The sequence below is a fragment of the Argopecten irradians genome, chromosome 3 (assembly GCF_041381155.1).
Source record: "Argopecten irradians isolate NY chromosome 3, Ai_NY, whole genome shotgun sequence".
NCBI lineage: Eukaryota > Metazoa > Mollusca > Bivalvia > Pectinida > Pectinidae > Argopecten > Argopecten irradians.
Window position 1 is genome coordinate 41,553,595 of NC_091136.1, and position 17,234 is coordinate 41,570,828.

General features: G+C 35.6%; 1 protein-coding gene across 1 annotated transcript; it reads left to right on the forward strand.

Annotated features, from left to right (window-relative positions):
* The first annotated feature begins 3,803 nt into the window (after positions 1 to 3,803).
* LOC138318630 (solute carrier organic anion transporter family member 4A1-like) lies at positions 3,804 to 17,149 on the forward strand. Its single transcript, XM_069261173.1, has 14 exons — positions 3,804 to 4,208; positions 7,655 to 7,768; positions 8,432 to 8,493; positions 8,939 to 9,255; positions 9,557 to 9,763; positions 10,143 to 10,248; positions 10,578 to 10,699; positions 11,032 to 11,123; positions 13,530 to 13,668; positions 14,011 to 14,206; positions 14,623 to 14,764; positions 15,497 to 15,681; positions 16,077 to 16,141; positions 16,629 to 17,149. The coding sequence occupies exons 1-14, from the start codon at positions 4,149 to 4,151 to the stop codon at positions 16,859 to 16,861; spliced, it is 2,040 nt and encodes a 679-aa protein (XP_069117274.1). The 5' UTR covers positions 3,804 to 4,148; the 3' UTR covers positions 16,862 to 17,149.
* Positions 17,150 to 17,234: the final 85 nt, after the last annotated feature.

Sequence of the window (17,234 nt, forward strand, 5' to 3'; positions counted from 1 at the left end):
ACATGTCACTGGCATTGTAAAAAATGCTTTGATGGTATGCACAGGGATCTGGCACGAAATTTTTTTAACTGACATTATACGTATATATATTACAGTATCTTTAAAATACATGTATATATGTATACTGTTGGTTAAAATTTTTCGTACCAGGTCCTTGTGATGGTATGCAACTCGTCTTAACCACAAATCATGGTATCGCTGCTTAGTAGGACCTGCATACTAGTAACTACATTGTTATTAACTGCATAACATCTCCATATCCTTTTAACTCAACTGGTCCATATACCATCATCCATCTGTCCGTCAACATCTTCAAATTTAACGGAATTTAATTGGCAGCATACTTTCGGCCTTTTGATTCAGGAACTAGGACACGGGATAATCCATATATTGTATTGTTTGCATACATATGAGAGGGGGGTTCAAATTTGTACAAGTGGTTGAGCCACCAGAGGACCTAAAGGGACGGGAAAATATTCAAATGGTTCAGAGCGTTGTCAAAGGGTCAATATCGCTATTTCCAAATAAACAACTGTTCTGAAACTCATCATAGGAAAGCACTAGCAAGACATTGGCAGCATACCTATGAACTGGCGAAGATTCATTATACATGTATTACAAATGGTTGGGCAGACACACGTACACACACCCCACCCAACCTCCTTGTTGGATAGCAAAAATGTGAGAAATGTAGGCCTAGATCAAGCCAATGACTGAAAAAGGATAGACAAATTTGGATTGCTTTGGTATTCAAGGTCTCGTATTTCTGCATGGTGCTCTTCTTAGATTATATTTGGACTCCTATGCTGTATTAACTTCCATTAACGGTTGTTAAATCTAGATAGATGTATCCTTATGAAGCTGCGTTCATGGCGTGGGTAGTAACCAGGACAGGCCGATAATGGTCGGCTTGTGTGTGCCACAATATTCGGCACATTCTGAGTCAGAAGATGAACCTGGAAGTCGGTCATTTTCGTCATTAGAGCAAAGCAAAAGGCAAGAGAGTAGAGTAAAAAGAAAAGAGCTGCGGAGTTAGGCCAACAAGGATCATTTAGTCGCGGGAACCTTCTAGAAGGCAAGATCAGATGGAACGACATGCGAAAGATGAACTGGTGAGGATCACATTATCCAGTCAGTGTATGGTATATTGCCATCTATGGAAAAACCCGCTTGGCAGAGTGACGCTATCGTATATCCTATCTGGCTGCAGGGTAGCTCTTCAGCAGTAAGGAAGTAACCGTTGGTGACATGACCAGCCTCTAGCTGCTTAAGCTGACGACATCTTGAGAAAGAATGATGGCAGAAGGGGATAGCAACAAAACAGCGGTAACCCGCCCACTTAGTTTGTGAAAGCTGGGAATAGGATGTCGCGGAAAAGAGCCCAAAACGACCGATGAGGGTTGGAATCCAACTGACGACGCTGTCCACAGAGGTTTCCGAATCTCCATGGAAGAGGTGCCTAACAGATCAGCAATTAGATTAGAAAATTGTAAGTTATCACTCAAGACCTAATGAATTCATTTTAGCTCAACTGGCCCGAAGAACCAAAGTGAACTTGTGTCATACCGTGGCGCTGGACGTCCGTCCGTCAACAAGTCACAAAATTTACTTCTCGAAAATCAATGGTTGGGATTTAAGTGGTGGAACTAAAACGGGTCAATTTGGCCACATTGCTAAACATGACTTGTCGGAGTGTATAGGCGATGTTGCTCATAACTTGTATGTGGCATTCTTTATGGGTGTGGATTCAAAATTTTACAAATGGCTGGTCTGGTGAGCGCGGCGAAAAGAGGCCGATTTGGACATATTACTATGAACAACTTCTTTGAAAGCTATGAATGGTTATTACTCATATTTATATTTAGCATCCATATGGGGTTTGGGAGTGGACTCTTGTTTGTGTTTAGTTAAACTAGGTGTTAAACATCGTTTTCCACTGATTTAACAAACCAATAAGTTGACTGAACTGGAACGTTCCACTAATTAGAACACGCTGAAGGTGTTAAACCACTTCCCAATACATTTGATTGGAGGGAGGCTTTTGATCTGTAAAATGTATATTTGACCCCATGCTAAATTTTGAAAATCCGTTTAAAAGGAATTCTTTAGTCATCTAATATGAAACATCCTTTGTTTAAAACGAGCTATTTCCATATTTATAACACTAAAGCATCCGGGTAACAAACTTTATCTATTGTTGTAAAGGAAAGGCAAATGATCTCAGAATAATTCAAATAGCTATAGTTATGTTCGAATTTGGGGAAACATATTTAACTCATTCAAATCATGTTTACCGTAAACCATTTTTTTGTGGCTACTAAATTTCGCTATTTCCATTTCAAAACATTTTCGCAGAGATAAAGTTTCGCGGATTTAAAAATGAATGGGGATATCTTTGAATTTGATTGTGCAAGAATTGATTAAGTTACTAATTCGCTGAGATAGACTTTCGCTAATTTACCTAGATCGCGAATTAGCAAAATTAAATCATCTGCGAAAGAAAGTTGGTTTACTATAGTCATGTCATTTTGGCCACTTTGTATCTAGTACTTTTGTCATTTGTTTAAACTGGTTTTGACTTCATACACTGACAAACTTTTGTTTGTCCTTGAAATGCAAATAACGGCTGTAAAGTAAACTATACAAATATTTCTTAGAGTGAGTCATTGCAATCATTAAAATACTCTTAATAGTCTGATCAAGACAAGACTATTTTGTGAAAATTAGCATAATCGCTGTACTTGGGTCAATAAGGGAAAAACTAAGATAATGCATTCACTTTTTTCCGAAGATATTCTTACTTATTGTCCACACTTACTAAGATCCAGTACAATTGTAATATTTGAATTGTAAGGCATTGTTGTTTACTACTATCCATGAACATCATTTAAGTGTTTCCTTAGTTTGTCTAGGCATGTTAAAGTGGCCCCTGTAAATAGCGTCATGGTCCATAAGCAGACCTCGGGTAAACACATACACCTACAGTTGACCGTGTTGGTTTTGTAAACCTTAGCTTTGTGCCTCTTTATATTGTCATTTTATCTTTAAAATAAAACGTAAACATTAAATGACCAATGGTCATCCAGAGATGCTTGTTCAATGGAGGTTTATATTCCATTTAAGTTATGTCCAGCGTCGGTTGTGTGGGGTTTATTATGTGCTCGCAAGGCCACACAAACACTAAAAAGTTATGACCGCCACGATTCACGGTATCGACCACTGACCCAGCCAAATTGTGCTTTCTCTGAATAGCCTTGATCAGTTATTTCTGATAAAGACATGTACATCCACCATGCTTTCGACGGCTATATATTTTAACACGTCAATCAGGAAAAAAATTATAAAAAGAAGCATCAAAATACGATATATACTTCAACGTCTCCATGCATCGCATTTGTTACAATGATGTCTGTATAAACCATAAAATATAAACATACGATATCCACTTTAACGTATCCATGTATACCGTTGATATGCGGTTGGTAGAAACCATTGGTCAAAGTTCTGCTCATTTCAATCGATCAAAATCATTATCGAGAGAGAAAAAAATGCTGATAAAAATTGAAAAAAGTTACTCCGACGTCTGTTTCGAGCGTTCAGCGATACAGCGTTCTTTTCCTTGTTTTGTAACTCTTTTCTTCTCTTATTCTTCTTCTCCGAAATTACATCGTACAAAACAGTTCAATATTGTAAATATATTTTAGATTATGGTTTACCTTATATCTTACTACATAACTGTATTTTATGAAATCTAGATAAAAATCGGTGGGTAACCAATCAGATCTGACAGTGTTCTGAGGTACAACTGACGCTCAATGTTGTGTTAACATTAGGAGACCCATTTACACAGCGGGCCTTATTTAATGTCGGAAACTACTTATTGTGTTCGAAATTCTTTTTGTCTGAGACGCTCATTGTGTCCGATACTGTGTATGTTTGTCACATTAACCCATATATGTGACACAATTTAAGGTTCCGCAATGGACATTCAGCTACCGGTTGAGTCACAGGGGCTTGTAACGTAGGTTGTGAGAAAGACTGTCCCTCGCACAAGAGCCGATTGTATCGGTCACGAGGTCAGAGTAAAGTGTCCCTGTTAAAGTCGGAATCAATCAACCATTACCAAGGTAGATCGTATAGCGTATCTTATGTCGGCTGGACATCAGATAACCACAACAGTGACCCAAAGCTACAGGATGCAAGGCCAGGTAAGTCTGTTGTAAGAATAACTTTCTATAAATTATCACAAATAGTATTCTTGTTTAAAGAAAGTTAGGCGTATTGTAATGACATGAAAACTAAAGTTATGGTAATATAAGATAAGATAATGATCACCTGTTTCTAAGCTGCAGACGATTATTTTTTTGTTCAAGCGAGACATACATGTATTCTACATATGATCATTTACAGGTAAACAGCGTGACTTTGTTTACTTTGGAAAGCTACGCTATGTCCATGAATATATACCTTAATTTACCTGTTGGTGTGTCCATACATAGTATACACAGGATGCATTTCACATCCTTACACACCTGCTATAGTGAGTACCTATGTATGAAGACCACTTCCTTATTTAGATCATTTGCTTTGTACTTTCACAAATATTGACCTTTTTAGAAAAACTTTGTTATAAATACCTGCTTTTCTTTGTACATAGGATAAGTCTGACTGTGTTGCCGGTGTAGCGTTGGAAATTGACCTCCGTTGAAAATTGACCTCGGGTCATTTTTCAACGTTGAAAACGGACCCCGAATGCCGTTGAAAATTGAACATGCCGTTGAAAATTGTCAGATTCGAGGGTCAATTCTCAACGGCAGGTCTGTTGAAAAATGACCGTTGAAAAATGACCTTGGCAAACTCTCAACGGATGGTCTGTTGAAAAATGATTTTAGTACAAACACATCTATAGCTGTTGCACAAATATAATTCTCGAATTCTGTTATCGCCATTCCTAATATAAGCGCCCCTTCTGTGTGGATGTTTAAATTAGGTAATCACCGCGATTTGAATTGAAATTTTGTATTGTTATCTTCGTAACAAATACCTCATTTAAATATTTTAGGTGCTTGTGTGTTTATTACGAAGAATACGGCATTTCAAAATTTTAATTTTTCTATAGTCATTTTGTCCGCCCGTCCGTGTAGATACTGTTAAGTGTTCTCAAACTGAGGAATAGCTATATAACACTGAGGTAACACAGTAAATAAAAAGGAATGTTGTTATATACTGCATGCAAAGTTTGTACTGTGTGATGTTCACTTCCGAGTATCAGTGGATAGTGTTACAAAACTATAATTATGGGATATTATTAATTTGTTTTTTAATTTTTGTTTTATGATCATATTTTCGACGACGATTGATTTTACGTCACAAATTGTATCTGACAAACAACTGAACTCGCCTTATGAGGGTTGCGTACATGAACACAATTTGTAGGCATTAAAACAAAAACGAAAATCAAAACAAGTCTGCAATCTCTAGCGCTTTCGCAGCTATCGCTACTCTTCAGGAGATGTTTATAAACATAACAAGACCAACAATACCACTCAAGTATTAAGGTTTTTAATACATGTTTTCGTTACAGATGCGCATGCACATATCTCTTATGAGTATGTACTTAAAACTATTTCGACGTTTACCACAAATATCTTTGCGAGACTCGAATTCACACAAGATTTTGATAGAAGTCCCTTATCTGAAAAATTCAGCTTACAAGTACTTCAACTTAGCAACAATTTTTGAGCGAAAATCTCGATATCACATAGAAGGTTAAACACACTCGGATCTATTGTTCCGTTATCTCAATTTTGTATGAAACATTTGTGGAAGACTTCACAAAGATATCCTGGACATGGCTTTGCTCCATACAAATATCCTCGTCGTGGTGCTTGTCCACAAGAATTGCATCCAGAGTCCCCGAGTAAACTGTGCTTTATTCCAATGTACGGATTCTTTATCAAATCAATGTATTGGGACGTGGAGTCTGGGTGATAATTTTTTACTCTTATGCCAAGCTGAGCGGATTTAACATCCTGTCATTTTCTGTCCACCTCGGCTCATTTGGTAAATTCTCTCCAACAACAGATAAATCCAGTTCAACTGGCACCACAGCTCTAATGAGAATGGGTCCATTTTCGTAAACTTGTGATTTGCCGTTCTGTATGCAAACAGGACAAAATCCAACTTTTCTTCCTAGTCGTTTGTATATGACAAATTCATTGTACATAGTGTCCTGTTATACCTCTCTGTAAGGCCCCCGGTCTGTGGATGATAAGGAGAAGCTATTCGATGCTGTATCCCATTCTTTTGCAAAGAGCTTCTTTTATTACGTTGCAAAATTCGCGCCCTTGCTCGGTTATAAGATTTCTTGGAACACCATGATTTAAGATGAAATGTACATTCTTACTTGGAATAGCTTTAGCGCCCACATACTTTATCAGGTATTCGGCGAATGTTAATATATATTTATTCCCTGCTATACAAAAATGCATGTATTATATACCTGGGTATGGATCAGTTTTGTTGTGATTTGCGTATGGTTGTGTTGTGATGTTGTGTTGTTGTATGTTGTTGTTTTTTGTGTGTGAGGTTGTGTGTTGTATTGTCGTGTTGTTATGTGTTGTGTGATGTATTGTGTGGTGATGTGTTGTTGTTGTGTGTTGTGGTTAGTGTTGTGTGGTGTTGTGTTGTTTTGTTGTTTTGTTGTGTGTTATGTTGTTGTGTGTTGTTGTTGATTTGTTGTGTTGTCGTATGGTGTTGTTGTGTGTGGTGTTGTTGTGTGATTTTGTGTTGTGTGTTGATGTGTTGTGTTGTCGTATGGTGTTGTTGTATGATGTTGTGTTGTTGTGTGTCTTTCTCTAGGTTCTCTGGCTATCCACTACCTCCTAAACCTGGCACGTTTTGAAATGACCTTGACTGTTAATAGGACATAAAACAAAAATAAACCAAACCAAACTAACTAATACATTTGTCCGACAACTTTTCGTTAATTTCTGCACTTATTTGCTTCATAATATCTTTAAAAAAATAGACGAAAATGTACAAAAAATCTTCGCCTTTAATAAAAATATTGACCTTGAATTTTGGCATTCATTTTTTTCCAAATGAAGACAGATAAATCGAGTCGACTGAGGCCAGTCATCGGGAAAGTTGGGTAACGTAATAAAAAAGAAACGAGTTCTTATGGGGTCACCTTTCAACGGGGTCCATTTTCAACGGGTCGGTGTGAAATGTGCACTCAAAGTTCAGTTTTCAAAAGTTTTTGGGGTCATTCTTCAACATTGAAAAATGATCCGAGGTCAGTTTTCAACGGGGGTCCATTTTCAACGTTACACCGGCATCTATACATAGACATGTGTCTAGAATTCCAAGAAACACATTTTTCAGAATAATAGAATAAATACATTGACGTTTTAGCGCAATATCATCATGAACATTGTATATGAAAAAAAATAGTTAAGGGTTGGGGTTTTGATCTAGTAGGCATATAAAACGTAAGACGAAGTATTTATTTATTATTGCACGATAAGGATATACAATTTTCCTTGATTATATGGATATTGAATCTGAGAAATATGGATTATTGAAGATTCCAGCGTTCTTAAAAGTTGTCTATAAATACTTTGAATATCTTATTTGTTCTGTCACTTTCTAGGATAATTCGTCCTACCAAAATCACAGTACCAAAGACAGGCCGATATACGACAACGCTGCCTATGTTGTGGACGCTAGTGACGTCAATGTTGGAATACGTCACAATTCTGAAAAGGTAAGTACATCAAAAACAAAAGCGTGCGAACATTCTACAAATATGGTTACTTCAAATCGATAATATGAACGTCAAGCAAACAATAAAGTCATCTGAAAAGTACTAAATTGAAAGGATCGATTTTACCGAAAAAGTGTCAACGTGTTTTTGATTTACCGAAAAATTCAACCGCCTGTAGTCATGGTTAATAGAATCTTTCCCTATCTGAAGGGTGTGGCAACGAAATCACATCCCGAGGGGATTACTCATGAATGTCCAACCCGAGGCTTGCCGAGGGTTGGCCGTTCATGAATTCCCCCGAGGTTTGTGATTTTGTGATGATTCTTTTTCTCCCATATACAAAAGGAAAAGATGAGACAATAACAAAAACTTGCATTTTCACCGCCACAAGGACATGATTCCGTCGACTGCACGTCGATATCGATATCAACAATGCACGCAACCTTCACACCCAAGAAGCCACGACGACACGTAATTGTCTTCGGGTTCAAAAGGTTAACGCGCGCAATCTGTCATACCCTAGGGGTTAACAAAGAAATCTCTCAGGCTAAAACTGTTGACAAATCAGTGAATTATGGGAGAGAAAAAAAACGGGTTATGATTTACCTGCTTTCTATTCGCACAACATTATCTAAACACTGAATACCGATACCTCTGTTTTAGAAATCTGACAAATTTGACGACGGAATAGATCGGAGATGTGGATACTGGAATCTAAAGTCAAGGTGAGCTTCATCATTATGGTCCTTTTATTTGTTACAGCAAAATGATTTCTTTTGATAGTAATTTTCATATTTGGATGACAGATTTGTCAATTTATTTTGGTAATTGAAAATATATTCAATACCCATCCACTGAATGCATTGCAAAATCGTTATTGAAATGAAAATTGTATACGTGTACGGTGCATTAACTACTTTCACCTCAATCTAAGAATCCCTGCGCTAAAAGGTCTTTTCGGAGTCACGCTGTGTGGTTTGATATGAATTGGAAGAATATTGGAATAAAGTTTACAATATATATGATATTAGTCTTTGTGTAGACATGTTATGCCCTCCCCAGTGCATTGTATGACCATTCAACGCCATTTTGTCATTGATTGTGACGCCCGTAATCACTCAAAGTTTTACATTTTGAATGATTTTTGTGTAATTCGTTGTACGGACACAGATGGATGCAAGTATTCAACAAGATGTCTATCTTTGTCCTATGGGCGTTCATACTGTGCTTCCTGGAAGGATTCGCCGTCAATGGTATTGGTAGTGCGGCCTTGCCGTCACTAGAAAAGCAATTTCAGCTGACATCAACCAAGTCTGCCCTCATCCCAAGTTCACAGGACATAGGGGCACTCATCGTCGTTCTCTTCGTCAGTTTTCTCGGTGGACGGTACCACAAACCTTTCATCGTTGCTACTGGATCGGTGATCATGGCGGTCGGCTCCTTCCTGTTCATGGTACCTCACATCGCCGAGACCTACACCCCCGGGGGTTAGTTTGCATTTATTGTTGATTGCAACACAAAAAGATTCCCTGCTTAGTCTTGTGGCAATCAGTTTTCATGAAGAAATGATATCATAGAATGAAGTCTGTTTTCATATTTTCTACATATGTATCACAAATTCTCTTATACTGATTTTTTCAGTTCCTCAAAAGCTGTCTTACTTAAATCTACTTGTGCCGATTTTTTTCTAAAGCTTCTGTAGTTGATTGCAAAAATACACACTGTGGAGTCTATTTCCTTAATCATCCATAATCTGAAGTAAAATCGGTAATTTCTAATAATTTTCAGAGATATCTACGACATCAGCTTCCATTTGTCCTTCATCGGGAGCAGGTGGCGGCTCGGCGTCATCATGTGAATCCAGTGGAGAGAAGTATCTTGGTGTTTTTATGCTGGCACAGGTTGTTCATGGCTTGGGATTTACTCCTATGTTTACACTTGGTACCGTCTACATAGATGAAAATGAGAAGCACGCCACAGCCGCAGTCTACATTGGTGAGTGTAGTTCCGCTTCCAATGTACAGTATAACTTTTGATTTATTCATATGATTTTTTTTACTAAAATGTCTTAATGCACTTACATTGCATGGTTCACTGGCAAAAAACGGAGAATTTTCCGGTGATCTTATAATCTCTATAACTATGAAAATTGAATGTTCTTGTCACAATAATTTCTTGACACAATTCTCGCTGTTAACAAATATTTCATGTTTACTCTTTAAGCTTCGAAAATCTTAAATATTATGAATAACACATAATTATTGACATAGCCGTTTCCAAAAACAAAACATACATACAAAATTGTTAGAAAATGTTAGCTGAATAAGTGTATTTTTAACAATGCCTGAGGTAAAGTGGTGTTTTTTATGATCAGGTCTGACGTACGCAGCAGCGGCTATAGGCGTTGCAGCTGGCTTTTTCGCTGGTGGTCAGCTGTCGGAAAAATTATTTGTGGACTTTGACAGAATAGACCAGGAAAGGTAACGACTGTTTTAACGGATTAAAAAAAATCAATCGACGATAGATAGGAATATTACAATTAATGAGGTTATTTTTTTGTTTTTTTTTAACATGACAAAAAATTAACCGACAATGAAGTGTTAGGTTGATATGTTTCTGTTAGATAAGTTTTAATATTAGAATTCCATAACCTAGATAAAAGTCCATCAAATTATTATAATACCAAGAATAAGTGTTTGCCACTTTATTGGTGATTTTAACAATGTTACTGCTTTTATATCGTGCGACTATTTAAAGTATCAAAAATGTTGTCTATAAAAAAGAGAAAGTAAAAAAGTATGTTTTTCAGTCTCGGATTCGGCGCCCGTGATCAACGATGGGTCGGTGCGTGGTGGGTGGGGTTCATCATATCTACAGTGGGATTTCTACTGGTCGCAATCCCTATCTACGGTTACCCCAAGCACATGCCTGGCGAGTAAATATTGACTACCTTTTATGATGAAATGAGATTGAACAAACGAATACTCAATAGTAACATCGTGTTAACCTACGGAGAATGTATTTTAATTATATCATCTAGAACAATGGTGCAGCCTTATTTCTGATCCATCTGTAATAAGTGTTTTTTCATCGCTAAAATGAGAGTGCCGCTTTGTCTGTCTGCTTCTTAATACATCTACCGATGACAGTTGTATTACCTAGTACTATCACTGTATTATAATGTAGAAAATTACTTATTGTTTTATTGATGAATGTATTTATTTATTTAAGAATTGAAACATGCCATCGCTTATACCCAACAGGTTATGGGCCAGTTGCTGGTCAAAAAGAAACCCAAGACAAGAGGACCATCAAGCAAATGATAAAAACATTCTTTAAAGACTTACTACGATTGGTAGGTTTTAAAGCATTATAACAAAAATGAAACAGTATTCCGAGAAAGGAGATGAGCCATTTGTTGTAATATTGCGCTACTTGCACGAAATAGCGTACCAAGTAATGCTCTTGATTAACGTTTGTTTTCAAATGAGGTATTTCCTCCAAAAAAACTCGATGATAACGTCAAACTCTTGGTACTTTTATTGGTTCCACACACAACAATGACAGTTTGATTACCATAATATAACACAATGGGTTTTTTAAGTTTTAATTCAATTTTCATCATACATGTATTAAACAAAACAAGACAGCACAAAACATTAGTTTGCATATGTGTACAAATATATAAAAGTATATATCTACAAATAATTTTCTTTTTTTTTCTTTTTGTGTCTTGACAAAGGGGCAGAATTTGTTCTTTTTATGTCTTGATTAAGGGGTAGATAGATCGCCTCGAAAATTCCACAATATTTTGTCCACACTGTTAGAATTACTTCTTTGCCCGATATTTACTACTTTAAGTAATTCGCATCCAACAGACATATACTTAATGGATCCAGTGTTATATGGAACACCACTGTTGATATTACTTCCTTGACCCATATATATCTAGAGATAAACATAAGAAACCATTCGACATGCCAAAATAGTAAAGTAAAAATCAAACCAGTTATCTTATGTAATATTCAAGCAATAATAGTGTTTGAGTTTAAAGTCAAGTATATGATTACTATTTTAATCAACAAGTTGAATAGGGTTTTTTGCATTCAATAAAATAGAAATTTGTTATGAAATAGCAACTATGAGATATGCGAGCGAATGACACTAAAGCATCGTACACAAATTTGTATCTCCAGTCTACATACATGCATAGCTGTGTGTCGGGTGGGGGGGGGGGTGTTGTAAACGAAGTAAACAATACAGCATTGCTACATATAAATAACTATTATAATAGTTACTATTTGTTATTTCTTTCAAGAAGTATTGGTCCTTTACACATTTACTATGTTATAAACTGTAACATGATAATTTGTTTTCATAACTGAAGCTATTTTTCTTATTTTTTGTAAATCAATGTGATTTCTATATATTTCATGGGTTTTTTATCAAAATCTTATGTAAATTTAGTTCAAAGCGTATTTGTTTTTATGTCAATTTATTTAAATATGTTTTGTTTAATAATAAGTAGAATAAGGTTATCAATGATTAAATCAGCATCACAAAGTTAAATGTTCCTAAAATAAATTCCTGTTTTACCCAATTTCAATATTTATGACTGCAAGGACATGTTTAAATTCTCTTAATAAATCACAAACTTTATCACATTCCCAAAACAGATGTTCATTTTTTTCGGAGTTATTTTTACATAATGTACAAAATAGGTTTTCTTTTATTCCCATTTTCTGTATGTTAAAATTCTATGATTTATGTGATATTGTAGCCATCTTAATTTTGAGCTATGGTTGGTTCTAAAAGGACTTGTGTATATTACGTTAAAAATCAAAGAGACCAGTTCCGTTGTGTTGTACACAACGCTCTATATATATCTTGAGCACCCTTCGTCTTCCTTAGTATGATTTTCAAATTCAGAGGTATATTCAGTAAACTTTCAGGCATTTAAAAATGAAAGGGGTGTTGTTTGTTGTCCATAAAATGTTTATTGCTCTAATTATACTATGGTATGTCAAAAAATTTGATCTAATGCCATATCTTTTTTTGACTTCCACGAAATCATAAAATGAGCCATCTTCTTTGATAAGACCATATACGAAAAATACACCTTTAGATACCATTCATAACAAAAGGCTGGTTTATTATTAATTCTAATATGTTGATTATACCCTAATGGATTTTCGCCCATGTGATCATCATATATCTTGGTTGAATCTATTGTTTGCCTCCATGCTTAAAGGACATCTTCCAAAATACATTAGTACATTCATCCAAGGTGTTCTTGATTTTACATGTTCAACAATTAGCTAGTGAATAGTTATTTATGTATTTGTCTAAAACACACATCCAACCAGCATCTTCCTTATACATTCTTCTTACCCATGTTGCTTTAGGAGCTGTTATGAAAGTTTTTAAATTAATTATTTTCAAGCCACCCTCTTTGTATGATTTAACAACGATGTCACGTTTATTTTAAAAATAATCGTGATGTTTCGGGAGTGCCATAAAGAGGTGATATAACATATTATTGACGTCACTGGTTGGATTTCCGAAATTCTCCGACCAGCTGTGAAAAATTAAATAATTTTCCTGACAACCTGAATGCCATCGATTCACCCAGTTTTTTCATAACAGTTCAACGATTTTTTTGTATTTTAAAACCTGTTACATCTTTTACAGTTGAAAGAAATCTCATGGACGCTAAACAAAATATGTCTAAATTAATCTGTGTTTTACTCCATTTTTGCAGATAAAAAATCCTGTGTATATGTTTATCAACCTCGGCGGATGTACAACATCCCTCATTATATCTGGAGTATCAGCATTCTCATTCAAGTTCCTGGCAGAACAATATCAGATCAGCTTTGATGTCGCCGGTTATCTCATCGGTATGTCATCCGACTGTCAAATGGCGACATTTCACGATGTTTCTAAATTCAATTTGATTAATTTAATTAAATAATCATCCAAATACTAGTATAACAAACACACTAAGTTAATTATAGATCGAGCCGCTGATAAATTAAGTAAAATTACAATAAATATGCATGGTAAACATGTACTTATCATTAAACTTGTTGCAGTACGTTAAAAGCATACAGTACTTTCCGTAATTTAGGGACTTTTCAATAAGGAGACTAAAATTGCATAGAAATTATTTAATTTTTTTTTTGCTATTACACGGTTTCCCTCCAAACTTTATTCTCAATGAACTGTCCTTATCTACAAAGGAGGTCTGATTCTCGTTGGAGCTGTTGGCATGGCGATGGGAGGAGTGCTGGTGAGGATATTTAAGTTGCAGATCGTGGGTATGATACGGCTTAGTATGTTGACAACACTGGCATCGGCAGTCTTGGGAGTAAGTTTCCTCGCAGGATGTCCCAACATCAACCTCGTTGGACTTTCAATACCATATTCTGATACCAGGTATGATCGGAGTTACTAATGGTGATGTTCTGTCAACATCATGAATAACCAAGTTTTCCTTTATTTGATTTCTATTCACTATTTGATTATCAATATCTTTGCATTTAGCGAGCGAGTTGACAAAATATGTTTGTTATTGTTGAAACTTCTTGTTTTATCTTTTATTGCAATCGTTTGGCGTGACTTTGAGCATAAAATTAAACCAGTAGGTTGTTTTATAATTGCTATTAAAATTGACTATTGAATTGCATGCACGCATTCCTCTACGTGTAAAAAAGAGTTAAGGGTCAAGAAATATAGAATTATGTTTTTTATTCAACTCGAAATGAAGGGTTTATACAGTATTTAGTGTAAATATAGAGGAGAGCTAAAGCCAAATCAAGGATTATCCCAGTATAAAATCTCTTTTATTTCAGTGCCGTTAATGGATACATAGATACATGTCAGGGGTCATGTGATTGCACCTCCATGTCGTATTCGCCCGTGTGTGGCCATGACAATAACGTGTATTACTCGGCCTGTCACGCTGGATGTAGAACCCAATCCTCATTAGGCCAGGTAAGTAATTTATGGTTTAAATATGATAACTGATCTTATTTGCCTAATTTGATTATTAGTGAAAGGTCTTTCTTAAACAGATTGAAACGATAAAACTATGTTTGCATCAAAGGTGATGTGCATTTTACAATACAAATAAAATGCAAAACATGCGTATATCTGTATTGTCCTTTATTCGCTAATGACGTCCGTGCGTTCCTGAACAATGACTGAATATGATGGCTTCGATCTGGGAAAACCTTCACGTAAATTAGATGAAAGGTTAGCTGAATTTATTTCATTAAAATGACAAGAAATGTTCATCGAACTCACGTTATTTTCATATATAAAACACTTTAACTTCAGTGTAACCATGAGTTACACGGAGTGACAAAATGTTCTGATGAATTTACTGTATACTGGTTTAATGTCGCGGGTGAATATTGTCACTGTTTTGTAAACGGATCTTATTCGCGATATAAAAAAAAAATCGCGCTTCATCATATACGAACTGAAACAATTTTAGACTTTATAGTTCTTAGAAAAATTTCACGCAGTATTGAATTTGGCACTGATTGATCTGATTGATCTTAAACCTTCACACGACCTCGTATTGTATAGACACACAGTTTGAAATCATGTGATGGATGTACTAATATGTATGTAATGGAAATTACTTGATATACATATCCTGTTGTTAGGATTACCTGAATTAACACTCCGCTCAGACAGATATTGATTTCATCCTTACAGGAGACCAAGTATGGCAACTGCACCTGTGTAGCCAGCCAGCTGAACATTTCTGTAACTGATGCTCAGGCATTGTTAGGTCGATGTGAGGATAACTGTACCAATCTGAATATTGTAGCCCCATGTATGTACATCGCCCTCCTCGTCATCCTCCTCAGCGTCACGCCCAATTCCATGGCAACACTCAGGTCGGTGTTATTTGATATCAAATAAAACTTAAAAGGACGAAATGACTGTAATGTGATGATATCTGATGTTGTCACTTATTAGGACAAATACAGTCGTGACATAATTTGAGGGCGTGATGATATTGTAATCTGTTAACTATCTTTTAACGTCGCGCTATCAAAATAGAGCGCTACCTAAAACACCATTTAACACATATCATACGGAATTTCTATTTGCCAAGCATGATTGCTGCTAAATTAATATTAATTATGGTGAATTTTACACGCCAAATATCTCCATTTAGATATTTAAATAATGAAATTGTAAAGAAGAAAAAAAGTAGACGAAACTATATTGGATTTGTATATCGTGCCAAGCAAACGTACTTTATCGATAAGAATTCCTTCTTATGCAGATGTGTTGATGAGGACCAGAAACCGTTCGCTCTGGGACTAGGCTGGCTTATTCTCAGACTACTAGGTACTGCAACTCGTATTATACCGAAGTCTTTGTACAGTAAATGTACATTATTTGTACCTATTGTAATAGTTTTTCTTTTTAGCAGATTTTCTCGTAAAAGCTTTCATCTTACATCTTTGTACAGTATGTATGTACATAATATGATGTAATCATATTTTTTGTATTTTTTTTTGGTATTTTAAATTACATTATTTATAACTTAAGTTAAAACATGACTAATCCCGTTCTTATGCAGTGTACGTGTACTAGTATATACATATATATGTTTCATCAGAACAAAAACTAACTGGTCCATTTTTATGGACCGTGCAATTTCCCAACGTCAAATTAATTCAAAACAAGTAAGATTGAAATATAAGTGTTGTTTTAGTTGACAAAAATTTTCAATTACCAGTATTTCTTTATGAGTGACCAGTCATTAAGGGTTTTCAATCATAATCTCAACATCAGTTGGATAATTTGTACCTATTATATTTACGGTTTGTAGGTACGATCCCCGGACCTTTGTTGGTGGGCGCAGTCCTTGACGGTACGTGTGAGATTTGGACAGAGGTACCGTGTACCGACAGTCGGTTCTGCATGATGTACAACTTGTCCAATATGTCAACAGGAATCATGATGTGGTGGGTCATTGTCTCTGCCTCGTCCGCCATCTTTTATTTTATAGCGTCAGTGTTCGCTTCAAGGAACAAAAACACATTTTCTTTTGGTTCTTCATGAAATTTATTTCGGTTTGGAATGGTGCTTAATGAAACTTAAAAGGTCGTGTCCTTCGAATTTATTAATTAACGCGCTCCATAGAATATGTTAGTTGCCACCTGCCTATATACTACCGTATACTCAATCACAATGATGTTACAGATGTTTATAAACTTTTATTCTCTTGTGATTATACCTCTATATTTTTTCATATTTCATATTCTGTTGCATTTTACATGTTAATTGTATAAAAATATATGTATGATAAATCCAATTAATCACAAATAAACATGAAACGGTTTTTTATGCTTTTATCGTTAGTACTTTCTCATTTAAATCTGCAGCTCATGTAGAAAATTACGGAAGATACCGTATAGTTGGGACTTGTTAATTG

Excerpts from the sequence above, each read along its gene's own strand:
- LOC138318630 (XM_069261173.1), top strand. The coding sequence starts at position 4,149 with ATGTCGGCTGGACATCAGATAACCACAACAGTGACCCAAAGCTACAGG. Across the intron at positions 10,249-10,577 it reads GACAGAATAGACCAGGAAAG|TCTCGGATTCGGCGCCCGTG; the intron begins GTAACGACTGTT and ends TATGTTTTTCAG. Across the intron at positions 10,700-11,031 it reads TTACCCCAAGCACATGCCTG|GTTATGGGCCAGTTGCTGGT; the intron begins GCGAGTAAATAT and ends TATACCCAACAG.